The sequence below is a fragment of the Cebus imitator genome, unplaced genomic scaffold (assembly GCF_001604975.1).
Source record: "Cebus imitator isolate Cc_AM_T3 unplaced genomic scaffold, Cebus_imitator-1.0 Scaffold383, whole genome shotgun sequence".
Classification (NCBI taxonomy): Eukaryota; Metazoa; Chordata; class Mammalia; order Primates; family Cebidae; genus Cebus; species Cebus imitator.
Genome location: NW_016107698.1, coordinates 1,755,500 through 1,781,581, shown reverse-complemented (window position 1 = coordinate 1,781,581; position 26,082 = coordinate 1,755,500). Strand labels below are relative to the sequence as shown.

Genomic DNA, 26,082 nt, shown 5'->3' with positions numbered 1-26,082 from the left:
TAACCATTTAATTTTTTACTATAAACTTTGAATTAACTGTTACATGAGGAGAAGATAGACTATCCTCATAAACAGGCCAGAAAAATCACTGAATCCCACTTCAAAATATCCTGAATTACTTTTTCCATTCTTTGATGATGTTTATTTTTTGCTTGTGGTAAATTATTTTTAACAATAGTTACTGTGTTCTTATTATTTATTTATTTATTTATTTATAGATGGAGTTTCGCTCTTGTTACCCAGGCTGGAGTGCAATGGTGCGGTCTCGGCTCACCGCAACCTCCGCTTCCTGGGTTCAGGCAATTCCCCTGCCTCAGCCTCCCGAGTAGCTGGGATTACAGGCATGCGCCACCATGCCCAGCTAATTTTTTGTATTTTTAGTAGAGACGGGGTACTGTGTTCTTATTTTAACCATAATTTTTAAAGCACTCTGCTATGCTCTAACTTCTTTACTATTTTGATAATATCAATAATCTTTGTCATGCTTATGTATGCTCTTTTATGCTAGAAAACAAATGGAAATACCTTCAAGTGTTCAAAAAACTTGTTTTTAATAGTCTATATACTTTATAAATTATGAGAAAGTTGTACATGTATCTTTATATTTAGGTTGCTACTGCTGTGTTTAATATTTTCAGAATTAAGTATTGATATGTTTTAGAATTCATAAAGTAGAAAATAATTTGAAATGCTAATTTTAATGTATATGTTGCCAATTAAGTATTTAAATCATGTTGATAATTTAAAATGTTATGTAGATCAAGTGATTTTTATTTTAATACATTGATAGTTATAAAACTATAATAGAGTTCACCTTCAAATATATCTTGGCCTTAGGGTGACTGTACAAATTTAAAAGAATAATAATAACATTGATTATTGTAATAACATGATTTACTGTGTTATACTATATACCAGATAACATGCTAAGTACTTTATATGCCCATGTGCATTATATCAAGTTTAAAGTAAGGACTCTTAATTAATTTTTTCTGTTTTAAAGATGAAAAATTTGAAGCTTGGAGGGGCTGTGTCATTTATCGAAGGTGACATAGGAAGTAGTTGAGTAGGTTCAAACTGGGCCAATGTGGCCTGAAAGCCCTTGCTTTTAACTACTATCTACTAGTGTCATCAGTAGAGTGTTGGCCAAGATACAGGCTCTGGAGAACCAATTTTCAAATATTTATCAATATTGTAAGTTTGTTGTTAAGCTATCAGAAATTTGAAATGAGCCATGGTGGAAATATTTAAACCTTGGAACTCAGCAAATGCTACATATCAAGGCTTCTTCCATATTCCTCTTTCCTTCCTCCACTGCACAGTTTACCAGCACATCAATGCCTTTACTGCCAAATTCTTGTCAGTGTTTGCAATGTTGTAGGTATTATGTTAGAGATATAAATACTGGGCATATTTTTTTTTTAAATCTTGTGTTAAGTAAGTACTGTCTATAAACTGGAATCTATTAAGAAATTTACCATTAATAGTTATTGAATTAAATACATTATCTTTTATTGTTAAAATATCTAAAATAATTTCTTAACCACAAGAATGTGTGAAATGAACTCTCTCTCTTCTTTTCAGTGATAGTGGAAAGTGGAAATATAATTTCTTTTGTGGGTTATATTAACTCTGGATGCTGTAACATTTACAGAAGTATTATAGGATTTGTGAAACTACAGTCAAATAAAGTGGTAAGTTTTCAACTTATGCATTCTTTGTAATCAATTAATCTAAAGAATTAAGAGTGTTAAACATCTCTCATGTATTTACTGGACATTTATTTGTATCACTTTGTGAAATTTCTATTTAATTTTTTGAAATTTTTGTGTTTATTTTGTTTAGTTTTAAGATATAAGAATATAAGTTGTAAGATATATTGATTTGTAAGATATACAAATGACCAATGAATACAGTAAAATATGCTCTACATTCTTATGCATCAGAGAAATGCAAATTAAAACCATAGCCAGACACTATTACAAATATATCAGATTGGCTAAGATGCACTTAATCAATTGACCTAATTCCACTTTAGATAAATTTTCTCCAGAGAAGTGAAAACATATGTATACACAAAGACTATATGAATTCTTACAAACTAAAAACTGGAAGTAATCCAAATGTGCACTGACAGTTGAATGTATAGAAATGTTATGGTATATTTATACTATAAAGTGCCACACAGTGGTAAAAATAATTATGGATACGTCTAAGGATCTCAAACATTATGTTGGGCCAAAATGCCAAACCCAAATGAGCACATTCTATATAATTCCATTTTTACGAAGTTCTAGAATTGGCAACAATACGTAATTATTGTGATAGAAAAGTTAGAACTAATCATTAGTTGGTCAGTCTTCAATGAAATTCAATTAAATATGTAAACTAACTTGAATTCTGCTGCACTAGTCATATTCAGTGTAAATTTTGCCATTTTTATTGGTGCACATATTCAAGTTATATTGGATTTGACTCCAGGATACTTAGTAAAGGAATTCGCCTCTTCCAAATTCTTGTCACTCTCCTACCCTGAGGGCTACATTCTCTTTTAATATATCTTAGTGCACACCAACTCCTAGCAAACCTCCCAGCAAAGGTAATTTGAAGTCTCAACATTTTCTCCAGAATCATTCATACTGAAACTCCTGTAGGCCCTTCTCCACAAGGTCTCTTATTTGAATCAAAATTCTAGTCAAACACATTGTCCATATGTTTCTTTTGTACTTAAACAGAAAAGACAGGGAATAGTCCCTCCTCTTGTATTTTATCCCATCAGTTCTGGTCCTGGCCTTTTCAGCTTATTTTCCTTCTTCTTGGTGGGTTCAACAAGAATGCCTTGTGACCGGGGCTGAGGTAAAAAATGGCAGTTGACAAAACTCCCTACAGGAAACTATGCTCACAAAATGATATCCTAGATCCTTCAAAAGTGGAATTGGTTCAGTATTTCCCAAACATCTTTGTGGATTCTAAATGACAATGCTTTCAATTACCTTAGATATTCCTAAGTTGCCTATGAATTTTCTATTGCTCTAATATAACTGAAACATATATATAAGTAAATTTTTCTCTAATTTGAATAAAATTGATAATTTAAAGATTTTATAGTAAAATGAATTATTAGTGAGTTTCTGATAAAAATACTGATTCATTACCTGAAAGCAATTGCATTAAACATCAATTATATATATATATATATATATATATATATATATATATATGTTCTTTTTTACAGAAAAAAGCTAGAAGACTTGTTTATATGGGTAAACTTAAGGAGAAGGAATCCTTTGGTGAGATTAGCGTCCTTCTTCAAGTTCCTTTCACATGCACAATAATTACCAAAAAAGAGGTTGAGATGGCAATCATTGAAGATAAGGACCTATTTGGTAAGTGCATAAATACCTTTCTGTTATACCATTTCATTGGATAAGAGTTTTAAAAGAGCAGATCTATTTCACAGACAAATTGGGATACTCAAGTGAGTGTGTGTATGTATGTTATGTACAAAGACAACATAGCTATACACAGCCCTTTTATAATATCATATTCTTAATTAATTGTGCTGGTATTAGGCTATATTAGCAGTATTTCAAAACACTTTGTTTTGAAATTACTAAAATCTCTGCCAATTCCCAGGTTACCATTAATAGCAACAGTCCCTTCTTTTCTGGGACACCTTCTGGCTTTCATTTCTAAGGTTATTGCTTTTTATATTTCTGGTTCAGGTCAAGTATGTAACATCCTCAATGTTCAATTAAGATCAAGCATATATGAAAATCTAAGGCTGGCAGTATTTAAAACTTTATCTAAAAATTTAGAGCTCTAGTAATAACAGAGTAATAATGCAGCCACCTATGTTTGGCCCTCCAAATACCATAAATACTCAAATAGGAAATGCAATTGAGTATGAAGGAGAAGTGAATAGAAGCGAATAAGTTGTAACATAGTAGGATATTAAAGAAAATTACAGCATGTACAATAAAACTGGCAATACAGGATGAAAGCAGAGACATTTGTAGAAATTACTATGGGTAAGAGGTATGCTTGAACAAACTGAATTGAAAGATTTTTATGATAAACTGTGTGTGATTTGACTGAATACTATGATCCTGAATTTCAATTACTTTTTATGTCTCTGACATGATTTGGATGTTTGTCCTTTCCAAATCTCATGTTGAAATGCCATCCTTAATGTTGGAGGTGGAGCCTAATGAGAGGTTTTGGGTCAAGGGGACGGATCCCTTCTGAATGGCCTAGTGTCCTCGTTGGGTAATGAGTGAATTCTCACTCTATTAGCTGTGAAAGAGCTGGATGTTCAAAAGAGCCTGGTATCTCTCTCTTGCTCATTCTCTCACCATATGACATACCTGCTCTCCTTCTATCTTCCACCATGAATAAAAGCTTCCTGATTCCTCACCAGAAGCCAAGCAGATGTTGTTGCCATGCATGTTGACCCTGGAAAACTGAGCCAAATAAACTTACTTTCTTTATAAATTACCCAGCCTCAGGTATTCATTAATGACAACACAAAACTGCCTAATACAGATGTGGGGCATTGCCATAAAGATACATGAAAAAAGGAAGCAACTTTGGAACTGGGAAGCAAGCCGAGGTTGGAAGACCTTGAAAGTATCAGAAGAAGACAGCAGATGAGGGAAAGTTTGAAACTTCTTAGTACTGGCTAAATGGTTGTGACCAAAATACTGACAGAAAGATGGATAGTGAAGGCCAGGCTTATGAGGCCTTTGACAGAAACAAGTAATCTATTGGAAAATGGAATAAAAGTTATTCTTGTTATGCCTTAGCAAAAATCTTGGCTGCATTGTGTCCATGCCCTAAAGATTTTGGAAGGTTAAACTTAAGAGTGGTGACCTAGGATATCTGGCAGAAGAAATTTCTAAGCAGCAAAACATTCAAGAAGTGATGTGGCTGCTTCCAACAACCTCCAATCATATATGAGCATAAAAAATGACTTAAAGTTGGAACTTATAATTGAAAAGGAAGCAGAACATTTTTCTCTGCCACTCGTGGCAGAAAAGGAAAGTGCATTTTTAGGGGAGGAATTCAAATGAGTTGTGAAGCAACAACTTGCTAAAGAGATTAGCTTGACTAAAAGGGAGACAAGTGCTAATATTCAAGATAATGGGAGAAAGTCCTCAGATGCATTTCAGAAATCTTGGAGACAGTTCCTCCCATCACAGACCCAGATACCTAGAAGGAAAGAATGGTTTATAGGGCCAGGCACAAGGTACTGCTGCCCTGTGCCACCTCAAAATGCTGCTCTCAGAATCTGAGCAGCTCCAGCCTGGGCTCAAAGAGCCTCGGATACAGTATGGAATACTGCTCCAGAGAATGTAAGCTGTAAGATTTTGTGATTTCCACATGGAGTTGGGTCTGCAGGTGTACAAAATGCAAGAGTGAAGGAAGCTTGCTAGATTCTACCTAGATTGAGGGTGTATCAGAAAGCCTAGATGCCTAGGGAGAAGGCTCCTGCAGGGGCAGAGGCCCCACAGAGAGCCTCTACAATGGAAGTGCCAAAAGGAAATTTGGATTGGAGCGACCACACAAAGTCCCCATCAGGGCACTGTCTACTGAGCTGTAAGAAGTGGGCTGCCACCATCCAGACCTGAGAATGGTAGAGCCATGGGCAGCTTGTACTGTGAGCCTGGAAAAGCTATAGGCATTTAACACCAACCCATGAAAGAAGCCACATGGACTTCATTCAGCAAAGCTGCAGTGGTGGAGCTTCCCAACACCTTGGGAACCCACCCCTTGCACCAGTGTGTGCAGAATATGAGACATAGAGTCAAAGGAAATGATTTTGGAGGTTTAAAATTGTAATACCTGCTCTTTGGGGCTTCAAACATACATGGGGAATGTTCCCCCTATCTTTTGGATTATTTCTCTCTTTTGGAATGGAAATGTTTCCCTGATGCCTTCACTAGCATTGTATCTTGGAAATTAATACCTTGTTTTTGATCTTACAGGCTTATAGGTGGAATAAATGTGTCTCAAGTCTTAGATGAAACTTTGAACTTTGGACTTTTGAGTTTATGCTAGAATGAGTTAAGACCAGGGGACTGTTGGGAAAGGGTGATTATGTATTACAGTGTGAGAAGGACATGAGATTTCAGAGACCAGGGACAGAATGATATAGTTTGGAAGTTTGTTCCCTCCAAATCTCAGGTTGAAGGGTGATCCTCAATGTTAGAGGTGGGGACTGGTGATGGGTATTTGGATGATTGGGGAAGATCCCTAATAAAGGGCTTGGCATCATCCTCATGGTAATCAGTGAGTTCTTGCTCTGTGAGTTCACATGAGAGCTGCTTGTTTAAAGAAGCCTAGCACCTCCTTTTTTCTCTCTTGCTCGCTTTCTCTCACCATGTGACATGCCTGCTCCTTCTTTGTCTTCCACCATGAATAAAAGATTTCTGAGGCCTCATCAGTAGCCAAGAAGAGACTGGTGCCATGCTTGTACAACTTGCAGAACTGTGAGCCAAATAAATCTGTTTCCTTTATAGCTTACCCAGCCTTGGTGATTTCTTTATAGCAATGCAAAACTGACTAATACAGTCTCTTATAGAATTTGTTACCAATATTTGCATAACACTAACTCAAAATTTAAAAATTAATCAAATTCATATCTACTTTTAAAAGTTGTAAATCTGAAATGACACTTGTTAATTTTATTTGCTTCTGTGATATCCAAATACAACCCCCCTCAGGGTAATCATTGTTTCAAAATAATTACTAACCATCAATTAAAATTATAATATTCTCACTTAATATAAGCTTTTCTTTTCCTAGATTAATAATGTTAACTGGTGCAAGGCAAAACATTGTGGACTCTTTTATGTAAATCAACATTTCACACATTGTATTATTCAAAGTTCTTCAGAGAAACAGAACCAATAGATATATATAAATATAAAAGAGTGGATTTATTATGGAGATTGGCTAACATGATTGTAGAGGCCACAAAGTCCCATGATATTCTGTCAGCAAGCTGGAGAATCAGGAAATCCAGTGGTATAATTCAGGTTGTGTCTGAATGCCTGAGAACCCCAGTGTGAGGCCAAAGGCTTGAAAACTGAAGAAGGCAGACAGGAGGCACTTGTATTAAGACCTGGAATCTGCAGGCCAGAGAAGAGGAATGCCAGTATTTTAGAACTGGAAAAGATGACCATTGTAGCTCAGGAAGAGATAGAATTCCTCTGCCTTTTTAATCTATTGAGGCCCACAATGGATTAGATGTTACCTGCCTGCATTGATGTTGGTGGATTTTCCGTACTTCATCTACTGATACGAATGCTAATCTCTTTAAAATAAAACCCTCATAGATACATCTGGAAATGTTTTACCAGCTATATGGGCATCCCTTAGCCCAGTCAAAGTGGCACATAAAATTAATAATCACATACAAAAGTGTTTCTTTCAGTCATGTAATATAATCTCCTATGTCATTTGACAGCCTACAATTCAAATACTTGGCATAGTATGGGATATCGTAATGTTTCTGTGTATACTATTTATATTTTAAATTCATTCCATAGCCTGTTCATTTGTGAGTGATGTTTCAAAGCTGCTGACATGTTATGTGCCTTATTAAACATTCTCTAACTGGAAATGTGCTTGAGGACTAGATTTTTTTTTTCACAATGTACAAGGAAATAAAATATTGTGTTTATTTCAGAAAGTATTTTATTTCTACATTCTAATATTTCATATACATTCCAAGAGAATTTAAGGATATTTTAAAGTGCTAAATAATTCTAATGAAAAATTAATGGTTAATTTTGCTGAGATAATTTTCTCACATGAAGAACAGTGGTATTAACATGCATTAAATCTGCTATATTCTGTCTCCATCCACTTCTTTTATGATTCAAAATATAGATCCAATCTATATGAAATAACATAGGGCAGGACCCAAGAGAAAGTAAAATTTGTCTTAAAAATGTCAAGTTGAAGACAAATGAAAATGCTGTGCTGGAAAACTCAGTGTGAACAAACTCCATGATATGTCATCTTGCTATCAAGTGTTGTTATTAGCTGTTATATTACACAGGTGTTAGGAATAATCATTTAATTTGAGAAGGTCCACTAACAATAAACAAAATAAATCATTATGTTCCAATAAAATCTTCAATTATAAGTTGGTTATGTTGCCTTCACTTTCTAATTTTTTGAGAATTTTAAAATACAGTAATTATTTTAGAACTATGAAGAAAATTACTGAAAAAATTAATTAATGCTTATTTTTCTCCAGGAATATGGGTCAGAGTTTCTATTTGGCCTCATATAAATCATGTAAAGATCCAGTTCCCCTTGAATGAATCAACAATATTTGGTAAATACCCAAAGAGAGCATATTCTCACTGCACCTACACTTCAAGATAGGTAGAATAGAATCTAGAGAATATTAAAGGCTTCATAAATGTTAAATGCTCTACTGAGGAATTACAGATGCAACTGTCTATATATAAAATGCAGTAAGATGTATACAATAATTAGTTTTGTAATATTTAAAAGAATTTGAGGAGTGATTTATTTGCTCATTTAGGTGGTTAACTTTTGGAAGTTAGGAAATATCTTTTTTTAATCTATATGCATACTTCTCAGAAATTGCCTTGAACATCTAAATATGAATGAGAGTAGCATTATTAAGCTTAAGCAAATATAAATTTCCTCTGTTTTTCACATGCTTCTGAGAAGGTAATTTATTTGAATATTTTAATAAAGATATATTTTTTTCCAGATGCAGAGCTTATTACTCAAGTCATTTAAGGTAAAGATAATTGGAAATCAACATAACTATTTTAATTTTACTAATGTCTGAAATTCTCATTCCACCATTAAAACAATTGCACTACTTTTGTAATGAGAAAGAATTGCTTTTGATCTATAAAATGAATTACTGCTTTTTAAAAATTATATCTCATTCAATAATTTATGATTGAAAAATAAGGATAGCTTATGTGCTTAACCTTCCTTACCCAAAAGGAAAATTTTAATTCCAAGTTGTTACTGGTATAACTATCTGAAAGTTTCTGCTTGTTTTTAAAAAGAAAGAATTCCCAAAGACTATCTCTCATAATGCCTAATACAAAACATAGGAGGGCAGATTTTTTACTATAGATATATTTGTTAAGCATTTCTGGGACAATAAATATGTTCATATTCAAAAACTTCTTCCCAACATATTAGTATTTAATGCTGAGACATTTTATAACCAAAATTCTCCTTGTTAAATTAATAAAGCTAAAATCAAAAGGATTTAAGCTCTAGAAATATTTGCCGCAGGCTATACACTACTCTTTCCGCGTTTGTGTTTTTGCATTGTGATTTAAAAATTTGATGTATGCAATTCCAAGTTAAAAATATGGTAGGACACTTATTTTTAAGTCAGACAAAAATACTTAAAAGTGTCATTTCCTCTTATAATTTGTTTTATTCATTACTAACACATGATACATTTTGCAAATGCAAGTTACAAATTCAAGTGAAATTTTGAGGTTTTTTTTTTAAACAAACCTTTGACAATGAAAAAGTTTTAGACAAACCTTTGACAACCATTTGCGGGGTCAAATTTCTGTTAAGTTGTTTCTCAACATATTGTTTTATTCCAATAGGTATTTTACAAATATATTAGACTCTTTTGTCAATGAGAAAACTAGCTAAATATTTTGAACATCTTGCTGACATTTAAAAGTAATTTTTACTTGGAGATATTAAGTTTATCTCAAAAAATATTGTATGTCACATATATTTATATTGATGCAGATGATATATGCGCATGGCTTAAAGGGCTTTGAAAATTCCCATCTGTTCTTTTTGTTCTTTCAATTAACAAAGCAACAACAAAAACCCNGTGTATATACACACACCTTATGTGTGGAAAAGATAACATTACTCAGAAAATAATGTTGACCTTGATATTTTAGCCCGACAATGTATATATGACCACTCATAAACTTTGTAAAGTTTTTTGTTTCTTTTGTAAGAAGAAAAAGTTTTTGCTCGAGTTTGACTTTTTGATAAATTTTTTCTCTAACAAAGGTATTAAACTATTTTACTTTTTAATTTTTTAAATCGGATTTGTCTTTTTATATTCTATTTTTAAAAATATTTTATCTTTTATTTTGCATTCAGAAGTACATGTGCAAGATTGTTATATAGGTAAACTCATGACTTGGGGGTTTGTTATACAGATTATTTTGTCACCTGTATATCAAGCCTAGTACTCATTAGTTGTTTTTGCTGATCCCCTCTCTCTTCCCACCCTCCCACCTCTCATAGGCCCCAGGGTGTGTTGTTCCCATTTATGTGTCCATGTGTTCTCATCATTTAGCTTCAACTTGTAAGTGAGAACTGTATTTCATTTTCTGTTCCTGCATTAGTTTGTAAGGATAATGGCCTCCAGTTCGATCCAAGCTCCTGCAAAGGACATGGTCTCGTTCTTTTTTATGGCTGCATAGTATTTCATGGGGTATGTGTACCACATTTTCTTCATCTACTCTATTGTTGATGGACACTTAGGTTGATTCCATGTCTTTGCTGTTATGAACAGTGCTACAAGAAATATCGCTGTGCATGTGTCTTTATGATAGAACAATTTATATTCTTTTGGGTATATACCCAGTGGCGAGATTGCTTAGTCAAATGGTAATTCTTGTTTTAGGACTTTCAGGAATTGCCACACTGCTTTATCCTGCTTTCTACACCAATAGTGTGTAAGTGTTCCCGTTTCTCCATGATCTCATCAGCATCTTTATGTTGGTTTTTTTTTTTTTTTTTTTTTTTTTTTTTTACTTTTTAGTAATTCAGTCAGAATGGCTATTCTGATATGTAATATGATATGTCATTGTGGTTTTGATTTTCCTTCCTCTAGTGATTAGTGATATTGTGGAGTTTTTTTCATATGCTTGTTGGCCGTGTGTATGTCTTCTTTTGAAAAGTGTATGTTTATGTCTCTTGCTCAGTTTTTAATGGTGGTGTTTGTTTTTTGCTTGTATATTTTTTAAGTTACTTATAGATTCTGGATATTAGACCATTGCCAAATGTGTAGTTAAACCCTTTTAACTTATAGATGGCAGAGTTGATTTTAGCCCATAAAAAAGTTGCAGTAAAATGTTTAATATCATGCTTTCATTTTCAGATTTTCTATACTTGAAACTATTTGTTCCACTGTAAAATGTGATTCTTTATGAATTTTACATTGCCATGCCATGTCTAACAATAAGGTCCACTTGTAAGTAGGTTTGTTTGTTATTGGTAACAATAATCTAACACAATTTTGATGTATTTAGGTTAAAAAAATTAAATATAACTTTGCTTTCCTATTGTAGAAAAATTGTAAAATTAATATTAATCTGGGTTTGTGAATGCCTCTATTAAAATATAATCAGAAGCAGCTGTTAGATTTCCAATAAATAACTGGTTTGCTGAACAGTTACAATTCACAGGAAGTATTTACAAAGGAATTTTATAATGTCTCCCATATCCTTTATTATTTTTTTAGTTGGAGTTCTTTTCTTGCCCATTGAAAACTCAATGTAATGATTTTATAATAACTCTTAAGTCACAAAATGACCTATGAGTCATTTTTAGTTGCCAAATATTCTCAATTGGGATAATAATAAATCTAGCCTAGTAAGAAGCAAGTATTCAGACTTCAATGTAGGTCGATGGGCCAGCTATATGTGTGTATTAATCTCCTATTGCTACATAACAAATTACCATAAATTTAGCAGCTTTACACAATACTCATTTATCATCTCACAGTTTTGTAGGTCAGACGTCTGGACTGGTTCAACTGGGTTCTATTCTTAGACTTTCGCATGGCTAAAATCAAAAGTGTTGGCCAAGCTGTGATCTAATTTTAGGGCTCTGGAGAAGAGTTCACCTCCAAGTCTATTCAAATTGGTAGATTTCATTTCCTTGCAGCTGCAGAACTGAGATTCCTGTTTTCTTGCTGGTTGTCACCTGAGGGTCACTCTCAGCCATCAGGGGCTGCTCCATCCACCTGGCCCTCTCCATCTCAGCAAAGAAGAATTCCTTCTCTAGACTCTTTCTCATATTTTGAAACTTTCTCTTCCCTGCTAGCTGAAGAAACTCTGCATTTAAAGAATTCATGTGATTGCACTAGGCCCACCCAGATAACCTGCCTATTTAAGGGTAACTGGTTAGTATCCTTAATTACATCTGCAAAATCCGTGTAATATAACATAATCACAGAAGTAACTCCATGGGCCGAAGGTCATGGGGGCCACTTTAGAACTCTGCAGTTGTACTGCTGGAGGTCAGCAGTGGGTAAGGAGAGCACGACAGTTATCTCTGCTTTCCACTGCCATCCCTAAGCTTTCTATTTATGATTCTGATCTCTCTGCCATGGGGCAGCATGGGGTACTGGAGAGAGGAGGATGGCAAACAAATAAGAAAGGAAGTGAAAATGTTCTTAATTGTTACTGTTATAAACTGTTTTTTCACTATGTGTTTGACAATTGTTTCAAGCTAAGCCTTTCTAATGAGCACCTTCAAAGAGTTTTAGATATCCCTTAATATTGGGGAAGAACCTTTTGCCTGTAATTCCTTAATAAGGTAATACATTTTCTTCCCTGGGAATCCAGAGATAACTTAAAATTTCCTCTGCTGAGGGTACTTTACTCCCAGAATTCTCTCTCACTGATATAATACCATTGGGATTTATCCTCTCTCACTGATATAGTACCATTGGGATTTATCCTCTCTTTTACATGTGAGTTTATATCTGGCCTATATAGGACAGTCAGCATAGGAAGACCCTCCTATATTATTTGTTCTGACAAACTTTTGGAGGGCAGGCCAGTTTCTCAGCAGCCACTTATCTGGCTCGTTTATCAGCTGTCAACTAGCTTGTCTCTTACCTTTATATGTCTTAAGATTTAGTCAGACAATAGTGTACTCTACTGTGGCTTTTAACTTCTGAAAACATGAAACTCTCCAGGTGGGCTTTTTGAAGATTCCCCTCTTTCAGTTGAGGTGATAGGGAGATAGTTCTCATTACATCCTTTTGCAGCTATGATAGTGAGGCTTAGAACAGAACTCTCAGAGAAATCTGCTCGAAAATCTTCTATTAATCTCTATTCTCAACATTTTTATACCTTCAGTGTGCATGAAGAACTTGATTTCTGCTTCTCCACATCTATTTTTAAAAATTGGTACCTTGTTCCTTGTTATGAGATGTACTGCCTTGGCTTCTGAGCTGATTCTCCCACTTTTTAATCAACTTGGAGTATTCACTGAGTTCCCGGCATTATTCTACGTATTTTATGTGTTTTATCTAATCAAATATTCACCATTGAGGAATGTAAATTTAATATTCCTGTTTTGTAGATCAGGAGACTAACGTATAGAAAGGCTAAGTGATATCAATGTTCTCTATCCAAAGGCCATGAGGGACACCTCTATGGCTGACTGAATTGGGCTTGTTACTTATTGGGATGAGAGACAACATACACTATGGGGAGCCATAGATTGTTTCAGCAAAAGGACATTAGAAGAATATGTTATAGAATTTGTGTTTTAGTTGGGAGATTTGGGAGGTAGTCTAAGAAAGCAGAAATTGTTCTAGATTGAATGATGTCAAAAAGCAATATACCTTAATAAACCTTATGTTTTGGAAGGGCAGACTAGAGTGAAGATAAACATGTAATTAATAAAGAAGTAGATCAGGTATGGTAGCTCATACCTGTAAATCTAGCATTTTAGTCCTGTATTCCCAGCTACTTAGGGTACTGAGGCAGGAGGATCCCTGAGCCAGGAGTTCAAGGCTGCAGTAAGCTGTGATTGAGACACTTCACTCCAGCCTGGGTAACAGAACAAAAACCTATCTCAAAAAGAGAAAGAGATAGAAAGAGAGACAGAGACAAAAAGACAGGCAGGCAGACATACAGACACACACACACACGGGGAGAGAGAGAGAGAGAGTAGCAACTGCTTATTTTAGCCAAAAGGTGAGTATTTGGTATGTTATAGGTGGCAAGCTGACCTTGTCTGTGCTTAGACAAAATTATGAAATGACCTTGCCTGTCTCGTTTTATCATGCTCATGGATAACATATCAGAGGGTTGCATTCTGTGCAAATCTGCCATAGGAAAATTATGTGGCCAAGTGAACGTGCCAGGCCAGCTTCCAAATGCCAGATTCAACTTCCCTCCTGTTCTTCTTTTCCTTCTCATCACTTGCTTAATATTACAGAGCTATTACGGGTACAACTGAGAATCAAACCCCAATAGTCTGTCTCCAGGATCCATATTATAATGACTATACTTTACTAACAGTTTTTTTTTTTTTTGATTAATAAGTTAACATTTACTGTATTAACTTTTACTTTAAAGATAGGCATATTACCACTGTATATGGCACCTGATACACATTGTCAGATACCACATAAACACATTTATCTTCCAATGCTAATGGTTTATTAAAATAATAGGGTCAAGAGTAACCCTCAAGTTAATCCCATGACTTTCCCAGGCTCTGCATGCATAAAGGAATCATTGGGACAGAAAAATATCAACTATATACTAAAGCACAGCTTGCCAGAACAAATCCTATATGTGCGAATGCCAGAAACTGAGGACGCATTTAATATTCATATTTTATGCAAACTTGTCAATTATTTCCTTTTCAAGCACAAGTTTATTTTGGAATTCAGATAGGAACTGACACATCATAGACAACCATAATACAAATTATTTCGATTGCAAATGTTAATAAACCTTGTTTTTTCAAGACAATTACCACTCTTTAAGATCAATCTTAGTACCAGCTTATGCAAAAACAAAAAAATTTTTTAAACCCTGAACAGGTTAAGATAATAGCCAACTATGCTTTTCTCAGTTGAAACTATTCCAAAAGAACTGTACATCTCAGTGATATAAATCAGATCAAGAAAGACAGATCTCAGTTTAGTTCTTGAAATATAATTCACAAAATTAAGACGCTTGTTATTCTAAAGGGGTCCTCTAAACTGGCTTTTATTCCGGTATAGTTTCTAACACCTCATTAAGAGGGAAGGAAGAAAATTAGTCTCACCAAAAGTGCTCTGCTTTTTAGTAGCCATCAATTTTAGATCTTCTTTATGTAACTCAGAAATTCATCTTTTTCCTTTTGGTGACCACATTTTTCCTGCTGTTCTCCCAACTGTTGTAAGAGACTTGCAATTTCTTTTCCTGAAGAAATGTCCACTTTTCTGATGACATGGCCACTTATAGGAAATGGAAGAATGTACCACTGATGTATTTCCATTAGCACACAGTGCTCTCCTTGGTACTTCCATAGTTCATGTACACAAGTAGTTGTATCAGGTTTCCTAGAATCTATAATGAAGTCTTGATAGGGTTTCAATGGTTCTGAACTATCTGGTGCTTTAATTAAGTCTTTCCTATTTTTTAACTATAAATAAGCCAAGGTTTTTATCTTCTTTTGCAATCTTCAACCTCAAATCTAATTTTTGACATCACCTTGTACCTTGAGTAATGAGGCCAAAAGCGTCATTGACTTTGATGAAAAACATTCGATATTTTTACTGACTTTGTCAAATTCTTCTAAACTTGCGTTAGCAGGTAAACCTATATAAGGAGTCATATCAAGATCATAGATAAGGTGAATCAAATGATTTACATGGTTACCAACAAGAATTTTTTTCAGTTCTACCCAAATCCTCTCTCCTGATATTCCAGCCAAGTATTCTGCATTTTCTGCAACTGCTTCCAAAGGCTCAGTATCATGATCACCAGGTTTGTCTACAATTTTTCCATAAAACTTGAAGTATCTTAAATTTCTAAGATAATCCTCTTGTATTTTCTATTAGCATGTCAAACAAATCTAGCTTTCTTATTTTTTAAATCTTCATAACCATTAAAGTAGTCAAATAAAGTGCCGTCAAAACCTAAAAACATAGAATTTATAATGAGATTTCTGCATTCAGCATCTTACTCTCAGTCAGTTGTAAATCCTACCTCAGCATATCTTTCATCAATGGTGACATCAATACATAGTGTAGTAATCTCAAAATTTTCTTCATGAAGCCTGGCAGTAATTGTTCCATGCTTTTCTCCTTTGTTGTATATCATCCAACATCCCTTTAAATAGCAACTTTTAAAATTCATTATCCTTATGTAGTTATTTTATTCCATATATTTTAACCATAATTGTATAAATTTTGGCTAGACTTTGACTAAATAATATTTATTAATGGCCTTCAATGTTCACATGTATTTAGTAAGGAACCGTATTTTTCTTTGAGTAAGACTCATTACATTGATATAGTTAATAAACTCTGAACTCAAGTGTAAGATTTGGTTTCCTAGGTCAATTCTACCATTCCCCACATTCTGTTTGAGTCATCTATATTCTTTCTTGTGATTGAAAAGAGTTACAATGTATATTTATGCTGTGTTTTATACTTATTCATATAATTACCTCTGCTTATGTTCTTTATTTTTCATGTGGAACTGAATTAACACATACTATCCTTCCTTTTCAGTCTAAAGATCTTGTTTCTTGTAGATCAACTCTGCAAGTGACAAGTTCTCTCAGTCTTTATCTGGAAACATCTTAATTTCTTTTTTATGTTTGAAGATCAGTTTTGTTAGATTTAGAATTCTTGGCTGACAGTCTTTCTGTCAGCACTTTGAACATGTTATTCTTCCTTCTGGCCTCTATGGTTTCCAATGAAAAGTTCCTGTTAATACCACTGAATATCATTTGTGAATGATTTGTTACTTTCCTAGTGCTGCTTTCAAGATTTTATTTTTGATTTTTGACAATTTATGATGTGTCCTGTTGCAGATATGTTTTAGTTTATCCTTCTTATAGTGTTCACTGAGGTTCTTAAATGTATACATTGATGTTTCCCATCAAATGCTAGTTTTCTATGATTATTTCTGGTTCCTCACTAGATAAATAATAAATACTTTATAATATTTGTTCACAATCCACTGATTTCCAAACTTCTTCAGAAACTCTGGATTGATTTTCTGTTTTAGAGTCACCATAAACACGGTCTCCAAGATTAAGTTCTTAAAAGATTATAATAAGTAGAAAAGAATCTATGCTGTTATAATCATTGATAACATTGAAAGTCAATATAGTAATAGTTTTTTTGTTACCTGATATTTTATTTGTCCACAAATAAGTGGCCTCTTTTATTTTCTGATGCTCTTACCTATCAATGATTATTAAAATTCTCAAACTTTTATGTGACAAAGTTTTTAATAATTAGGTTCAATCACCTCACATATGGCAAATTTTCAGTAGATGTATAGAATAAATTTATTTCTGTGTGTAAACTATGCTTCCTTTTTATAGATCATATAAGCCATGATATTTTTATGTTTTTTGGGCTTCCAGGAAGAACAATGTCAACTTTGTATATAATTGTGTTAGTTTCCCTTACCTAGGTAAACTCGTGATTATTTTCTTCCTTTTTCTGCCTATCTTACATTTGTTACATTAACTAATTTTAATTACATATTTATATCATATTGTTTATTTTAGTAGTTAGATTATAACTTTTAAAAATTATGACTATATCAAGCATTTGGATGGATGAATTCTTCCAGTAATAAATAAAGGCAGAGTTTACATATTTTTAAATTGGAAGTTGTGGGTTTAATTATTGTCTCATATTTTTGTCTCAAGAAAAATAGCAAATGTTATTGAAGAGTAGGCTTTTCTGAAAATGATGATTAATGACCACTGTTACTTCTACTGACCCAGAATTATAGAGGTATTAGTTTAATGGTGAGGCCACAAACCAGTTAGGTAATACTGAAATATATTGTTGATCTTGACTTCAAGTAACATAATTTGCAGTGATGCTAGGCAGAATTTTTTTTAAAGCATTATCGCAAGGAGAGCCCTTGATACATTTCTCATTTATCTAAACATACAGCATTTTGTTACCAATAATTAGTTCAGTTGTAAATCTTAACATTCACAGGTTTGATTTTATACTCTTGTAATTATGATGCCTTAAATGTAATTTTTTTTTCAGCAAGGACTTTAGATGACAGGTATGTAAAGTTATAGGTTGTATATCTTCACTTAGAAAATACTTCGTATGCTCCAAAATTCTAATTGACTGTAGATGAAAGAAAATTATAATAAATGTTGGCTTATAGTAAATTACCAATTCATGCTGGAGAGCCTAACTGGTTTAGCAAGTAATATTAGTCAGATATTAAGTTCAAAAAAACCAAATCTTATTTGAAAAAAAAAAAAAGCCCTGTATTTTTAGGATAAGTTTATAAACAATTTCAGGCCAAGTTTCTGTGTAAACCTTAAACTTCGGTATTTTTTGATAGAGCCCAAGTCTCTGCCTGTACAAATGTCATTTTATAAACTTGTTATCACATTGTATTTCCTAATGAATTTTAGTATTTGTATTGCAAAACTCTTCTTAACTGTTAGAAACTACAACAGTTTCCATCTGATAAATTCAGTGTTATAAGCGACTGGTAATTCCAACTAGGCTTTTATAGTATAAACATTTATCTCTTTTGGTTGTTTATATTATTTGGTGAAGTTAATCCCCTAAAAATTCCTTAAAAAATAATTCATAAAAAATAAAATCAGAATGTAGGCAGTGATTCGCTCCTTCAACATGTAAATGACAGCTACTTCCAATAATGTAGCATAACTCCTGAAATATAATCATCACAGTGAATATTTACTGGGCACCTCATCTGTCTTTTACTGCTCAATAGTGTTTTTCTTGGGTATTTCTGATATCAAATCCTGGTAGATTGCTAAATTTTGATTTTCACTGAAGTTTTAGGAAGGGCTTTAATAGAATAAAATGTTCCCTAAGAAATTTGATAAAATGTACAGAGTTATGCACAAATGATAAAAAATACTACATTTAAGATATAGTTCCTTAAACCAAGATCCTAATAAGGACAACTTTAGTATAACAGATACTGAGAATTTTCATTTTCATGGCCAATCTTTACATACTCAAAAGGGTTCTAGACTTGTATGCCTTATATGGAAGAAATTAGTTAGAGACTAAACAACCCCTACTTTTCTCCTTGTTAGTACAGAGGTAGGTTAAATTTCCTAGCCTCTCTTGCGGTTAGGGTTGGAGCCATATAACTGGCTCTGGTTAGTAGATTAGAGGGAACATATTATTGCCTGGCCATGAAATCTATGATTTTCCATGATCTCACTTACTGTCTGGAAGTCAAGTACTTCAAAATAGCAGAATCACATGATGGTGAGAACCTAGACCTTGGGATTTTTTTCTTGGACGGAATTGCTCAGAAAAATAGCATAGCTAGAAACATCTGTGTTGGACTTTGTGTAAGTGACAAACATTTGTTGAATTAAGCAACCAAGATTTTAGTTTGTTATAGCAACTACCAAGTGCTACACTGAGTCATGCAACTGGCAAAAATGCAAGGTTTTCTGAGGCGTTCTCAAAAAAGTAATAATTTCTGAATTAGAACATAAAATAAGTATGCTTTTAGTGACTATTCTTTTGTCCTTAACACTTAGAAATCTTCCATTGAAAAATAATTACACAGTACATTTAGAAATGAAAATATATGTGCATAAAGTATACACTATTGTGTCTAAATTGAAATATGTTTTTTGAATAATAATATTATTATAAGAACATATGCACAAGAGATGGCAGAAACATGAATTCAGCTTAGTTTTTTAATTAATGCACTTTTGTAATCCCCTGACAACATTGTTTTTAAAAACAGCTGATAGTTTGGTTACAGATTTCCAGGAACTTAACAAATATCATAGGGTAAGCTATGTGGTGTCGATTAACACAGAGAGAGGTAAGTAGAATTTAGCACATTTGAAAGAGAAAGCAAAATGTTAGACAAACCAATACTTAAAATTAACCTCCATAGACTATCTTAGATAAATGCCCAACAAGAGTTAACAGAACAAGGCCTAGAAATATCTGTAGCTAGAGTTATCGGTGAATTTACTGAGAAAGTTTACAATGACCATCTTTTCCAAAAGCATAGCATTCCTTGTAAGTTTTTATAGTAAGTTTGGGTATCACATAGATTGTTTTCTTAAGATAACATAGGAACCGAATCAAGGTTATTAGATCGGAATATTGGTATAGAAACCATTCCAAAGCTTTAAAGAAATGAATGAAATTCATTATATCCTGCAAGACAAACTTTCATCTCCTATTTTTAAAATGTCTGCACAAATGAAATTCCACAAAATTACTTATAGTTACCTTATAGGAGAAATTAAATTTGAGTTCAAAGGAACACTGAATTCCTTCCCTAATACTTTCCTAAAATGCTTTGGAAAATATATTCAAGATCCCATATGTGTCTTTTTTCAGGCCTTGGATCCATTCGGAATATGTTAATAAAAGAGAAATAGATCCCTTGCAGGAGGAATTGTACTTTCTGCCATAAAAATTTAATAGGTTAATATTTAATTATGTTGATTGGTGAATTTAAAAATTATGTGATATTAAGGATTATAGCATCAAATAAAAGCAAAGATGAACTTTTTAGTTCAAAGATTCAGCAGCATGCTCTCTCACTTACTGTACATTGTGACTATAAGGAAAATATAGGTCAGTTCTAGTTCACACTGCTTTAATGCATTACCATGGGCTGGGTGGCTTAAACAAGAAACATACATACATACATTTATTTATTTATTTATTTATTTATTTAATAGCCTTATTTTCCAGAACTTTTTATTATGAGTTTTCAAATATACAGAAAGGTTTAAAAATAATAAAATGAACTGCGTACCCACCTAGATTTAAAAACCAACATTTTGCCATATATATATATTTTTTTTTACCAAACATTGGAAAGTAACTTACAGATATGACATTTCGTCTCTAAATACTTAAACATGCATCTCATAAAAATCATGACAATCTTTTACAGAACCACAATACAATTACATACCTTAAAATAGGACAGTAATTCCCTAATATCTGAAGACCTAGTCTATGTTTAGATTTTCTTTGTTGATCCAGTCAGTTTTCACACATAGTATTTGATTGTTATGTCTGTTTCATCTACCTAGAACAGTCCCCACTTTGGTTTTTCCTCTTTTTTTATTGCATTTTAGGCTTTGGGGTACATGTGAAGAATATGCAAGATTGTTGCATGGGTACACACATGGCAGCGTGATTTGCCCCCTTCCTCCCCTTCACCTATATCTGGCATTTCTCCCATGCTATCTCTCCCGAACTCCTCACCCCCCGCCCCTCCCCTATTTCCCCCCAACAGACCCCAGTGTGTGATAGTCCCCTCCCTGTGTCCATGTGTTCTGATTGTTCAACACCCACCTATGAGTGAGAGCATGCGGTGTTTGATTTTCTGTTCTTGTGTCAGTTTGCTGAGAATGATGGGTTCCAGGATCAAAATGTAAGAAACATTTATTTTCTTATAGTTTTGGAGGGTAAGAAATGAAAAGATCAAGTCTCTGGCTGATCTGATGTCTGGTGAGGGTCCATTCTTGGTTTGCAAACATAGCTGTCTTCTCCTTGTATTCTCAAGTGGCTGAGAAAAGAAAGCAAGCTCTTACACGAGTACTAATTTGTGAGGGCTCCACCCTCAGCACCTAATTACTTGCCAAAAGAAACCTTCTAATACCATCATATTAGAGGTTAGGATTTCAACCTACGAATTTTTTAAGGGACATAAATGTTTAGCCCATGACACATGCTAATATTTTTTAACAGTAAAAACAAGCTTAAAAATAATTATCTTCTAAAAATATTCTGACAGATGTGAAACCACATATTAACATATTTGGCACACATTTGACATATGTAGTCATAGAGTTGTATATTTGGCTACTTTCATAGAAATCTTCACATTAATAATTTTAATAGGTAAGGTAGCAATTATTTACTATATTAAAGTGTTTTTCTGCATTATTTCATTTAATCATAAAGAAAATCTTTGTTAAGTTTATTAAACCCATTTTATAGGTAACGCAACAAAAGCTTATAAAGCATAAGTAACTTGCACAAATACATAGAAGTTTGCAAGTGTTGGAGCCAGAATTCAGACCCAATTCAGTCTGAGTCCCATGCTTTTACTCAGACTTCTTATTTTATCTATTACAAATCAGAACCTTAGAAAAAATAAATTATTTCCTTGAGGACAAATGTTTAACCACTATTAGAGCACATCTTGGAACCCAACTATCCGGGCTCATATACAATGCTAAGTGTTGATATTTTTTGTTTAATTTATGTGTAAATATCCATGATGAATAGATCTTGATGACTAGAGAATTACATTCATTTCTGATGAAAAAACAAAGGGAAAATCATTAGCAAATAATATAATGGTCATAAAACTCTAAATTAATGAGGAAACATTATTTCACCATCAGAATATCTGCAAAATTTTTTAAAAAGCACATTTATAATATTTGTAAAATTAATTGAGTGAATCTGATTGTTTTATGTATAAAGAAAAAAATAATTTTCTAAAAAATGAAATAAGTTGAATTGGAGTTATAGAAACACAGGTGAAATACATTATCTAAAACTTAGTAGCAAATCCTAAGAAAAATTCTGAGGAAAAGGAAAACACATGAAAAATACTTAAATGTGACAAAATGATTTACGAGAAACCAATTAGAAATAGCTACTAAGTGGTAACATCTAGATTAGGACAAAAATGTCTGAAATCATCCACTGGTACCACCTGGGAGGTTTTAAATAATGCACGACAACTGTATAAAATAGTAGGGAGAAACACTGAAAAAGGAACCAAATATCTGTGTTTGCTTGTTATAATTATATATACAAACAAGAGTATTTATACAATTACTATCTAAAAGATTAATACAATTTAATAATTTGTGCTAATGTTTTAGTGTAAAATGTCAAATGTTAAGATAGAAATACAAAATTTAATAGCTTCTCTAGCTAAATAGTATACAGTTAGAAATGGAAATAATAATAAATATTTGAAAATAAGAGTATTCTTGGCACCCTTGTTGAATATCAATTGATCATATATACATGGATTTATTTCCATTTTTTACATTGTGTTCTATTACTGTATATGATTGTCTTTATGCGATACCATACATCTTTGATTACGAAGCTTTGTAAGGTATTTTGAAAGCAGGTGTTGTGATGACACCAACTTCATTCTTCTTTCTCCAGATTGATTTGGCTATTTGTAATCCCTTATGGTTCCATATGAAATGTAAACTTTTTTGTCTATTTCTGAAAAAAAAAGCAGGATTTTAATACAAGTTTTATTAAATCTGTAGATCTAGTTAGATAATAGGGACATTTTAACAATATTGTCTCCCAATCTGTGAACATAAGATGTCTTTTCATTTGTTTTGGTCTTCTTTAATTTCTTTAATTTTCTTTAATCTTTTTTTTGTAATTTTCAGTAAACAAGTGTTTTGCCTCATTAGCTAACTTTATTCTAAGTATTTTATTGTTTCTTAGGGCTGTTGTAAATGGGATGTCTTTACTAATTTAATCTCTACAAAAATAGCCTCGGGAAAATTGGATATCCACATTTAAAAATAAATTGGACCCATATCTTGAACCATACTTAATAATCAGCTAAAAAATTGATTAAAGACATAAATGTAAGAATTGCAACTGTAAAAATCTTAGAATAAATAGGGAAAAATATTTTCACATTTGTCTTGGTAATGACTTCATGGATGTGACACCAACATCACAAGCAACATAAACAAAAATAAACCAGTGGGGACTACATAAAACTAAATAATGTTTGCACAGCAAAGGAGCAAATTGCCAGTGCAAAGGCAACCTATGGGAGAAAATACTTGCAAACCTTTCATCTGATAAAGGGTTAATCTCCAAAATATATTAGAAATTCTTACAATTCAATAGCTAAAAATAATCACCCAATTTAAAAATAAGATAAAAACTCAAATATAAATTTCTCTTAAAAGGGGAGGTGGGGGCTAGGGAAGGGATAGCAGGGTGTGAGGGTAGTGGGGAGGGATAGCATTAGGAGAAATACCTGATATAGATGACGGGGTGATGGATGCAGCAAACCACGATGGCATGTGTATACCTATGAAACAAACCTGTATATTCTGCACATGTACCCCAGAACTTAAAGTATAATAAATAAATTTAAAAAAAAAAACATACAAATGGCCAGCATGTGTATTTTTGAAATGTCCAGTGCCACTAATCATCAGGAAAATGCAAATCAAAACCACAAGGAAATATTACCTCATATCTATTAGCATTCCTAATATTTAAAAAACACAAAAGAGAAGTTTTGACAAGGATATGGAGAAACTGGATTCTTTGCACCCTGTTGATAGGAGCACAAAATGGTGTAGCCACTATGGAAAACAATATGAAAGTCCCTTAAACAATTAAAAGTAGACCACATAAGCTAGCAAGCCCATTTCTGGGTATTTTCTGAAAGAATTTAAATTGGAATCTCAAAGAGATACTAGCAGTGCCATGTTCATTGCAGCATTATGCATAATAGCCAATATGTGGGAAATCTATTGACAGATAAATGGATTAAAAATATGTGCATAAAATGGAGTGCTATTCAGCCTTAAAAAGGAAATTCTGCAATGTATAATAGCATAGATGAGCCTTGAGGACATTATGCTACATGAAATAAGCCTGTTAAAGAATGCCAAAACCTGACCACTAATATGAAGTATCTAAAATGGCCAAATTTATAGAATTAAAAAGCAGAATGGTGGTTATGAAGGGTTATGGGATGGGAAATGAGAAACTCCTAATCCACGGGCATAAAGTTTCAGTTATACAAGGTGAATAAGTTCTATGGATCTGCTGTACAACATTCTACCTATAGCCAACAATATTGTATTGCACACTTAAAAATTTGTGTTGAGGGCATAATCTCGTGTTAAGTATTCTTACCATGATAATATAACATTTTAAAAAATAAATAGAAAAATGACAACCACAGAGAGCCAGAGTCTATATTAAAAAAGGTAAAAGTTGTATTAAAGAACATAAATAAATATAGAAATATAATTTATCATTTGATAAACAAAATGTCACTTTTTCTAAAATGCGCGTGGAATTTAATACAGCTTGTTCAGCATTTCCTATGTACTTCCAGCTAACTGGTTAGATAGGAAACAGGTAAGATGATTTATTTGCATTCATATGAAATAATGAATACCAACACTTTAGAAAAAATAATTAAAATATCAGCAACAAACATAATATTACTACAAAAAAACATAATTTGTCTAGAAGAGAGGATCAAATCAATCCATATAATCCATCGGATTTTCCTTGTGGACAAATGATCACTCTCAAATATCATTAGAGGGGTGTAAAGTGTTACATTTTTCCTAGAATAAGCTATAACAGTATTACTTTTTCTTTTAAAATGTAAACTCCTTAACTCAGCAATGTGATTTCAGGTTTCTATTCTGCAGGAAAATAATTATTGAAAAATGAGTATTTATTACATAACTTCTTGTTTGTTTGCTTTTTGAAGTGCTCTAGAACTAGAAAAAGCCTCAGTGAACATCAATTAAGAAAGTATTGACTAAGTAATGGAATGATTGCATTCTTGACTACTACCAAACTACCAGCAATGAGTTTGGTCTATTGCGACTACTTATCCTTATTTCCCCAGGGAAGTTCCAGTTTAAAATTGCCTTCCAAACACAACTTTCAATAGCAGTCTTTCTTGGTTTGGATAACAAAATATAGTTATCATTGTTAGATTTATCTCTGTTGTTACAAAGTTATTTTTCAAGTGTTTCAGTATGCATATAAAGTAGATGTAAACCAAAAATAAAAATCATATGTAAATATTTATATGACCATGCACAAAAGGGTGGAAACATACTCATCTGGTTGTCATTTTCGATTTTTCAGGATTTGGATTGGGGACCACATGTGCCTTTTGGGATTAAAAAAATAATCTATAAAGAATATTTAAAAGGCAAAATATATTGAATATCTGTCTTGGTTCTAAGCTTACTTGAGACCTTTCAAAGACCTTGTGCTTTTTTCTTTTTCTTTTTTTTTGGGGCGGGGGGAAGAAAGAAAAAGAA

The 26,082-nt window shown here is 33.0% G+C and overlaps 1 protein-coding gene and 1 pseudogene across 1 annotated transcript in view; one reads left to right on the top strand and one right to left on the bottom strand.

Moving 5' to 3' along the window:
• The window catches only part of CNBD1 (cyclic nucleotide binding domain containing 1), a 160,214-nt gene extending 134,461 nt beyond the window's left edge, over positions 1 to 25,753 (top strand). Inside the window, exons 6-8 of the mRNA XM_017507690.2 lie at positions 1,585 to 1,694; positions 3,236 to 3,386; positions 25,518 to 25,753. Coding sequence (XP_017363179.2) covers positions 1,585 to 1,694; positions 3,236 to 3,386; positions 25,518 to 25,525 — 269 coding nt within the window. The 3' untranslated portion in view covers positions 25,526 to 25,753. The remainder of the gene's footprint in view (positions 1 to 1,584; positions 1,695 to 3,235; positions 3,387 to 25,517) is intronic.
• LOC108288706 lies at positions 15,112 to 16,118 on the bottom strand (annotated as a pseudogene).
• Positions 25,754 to 26,082: the final 329 nt, after the last annotated feature.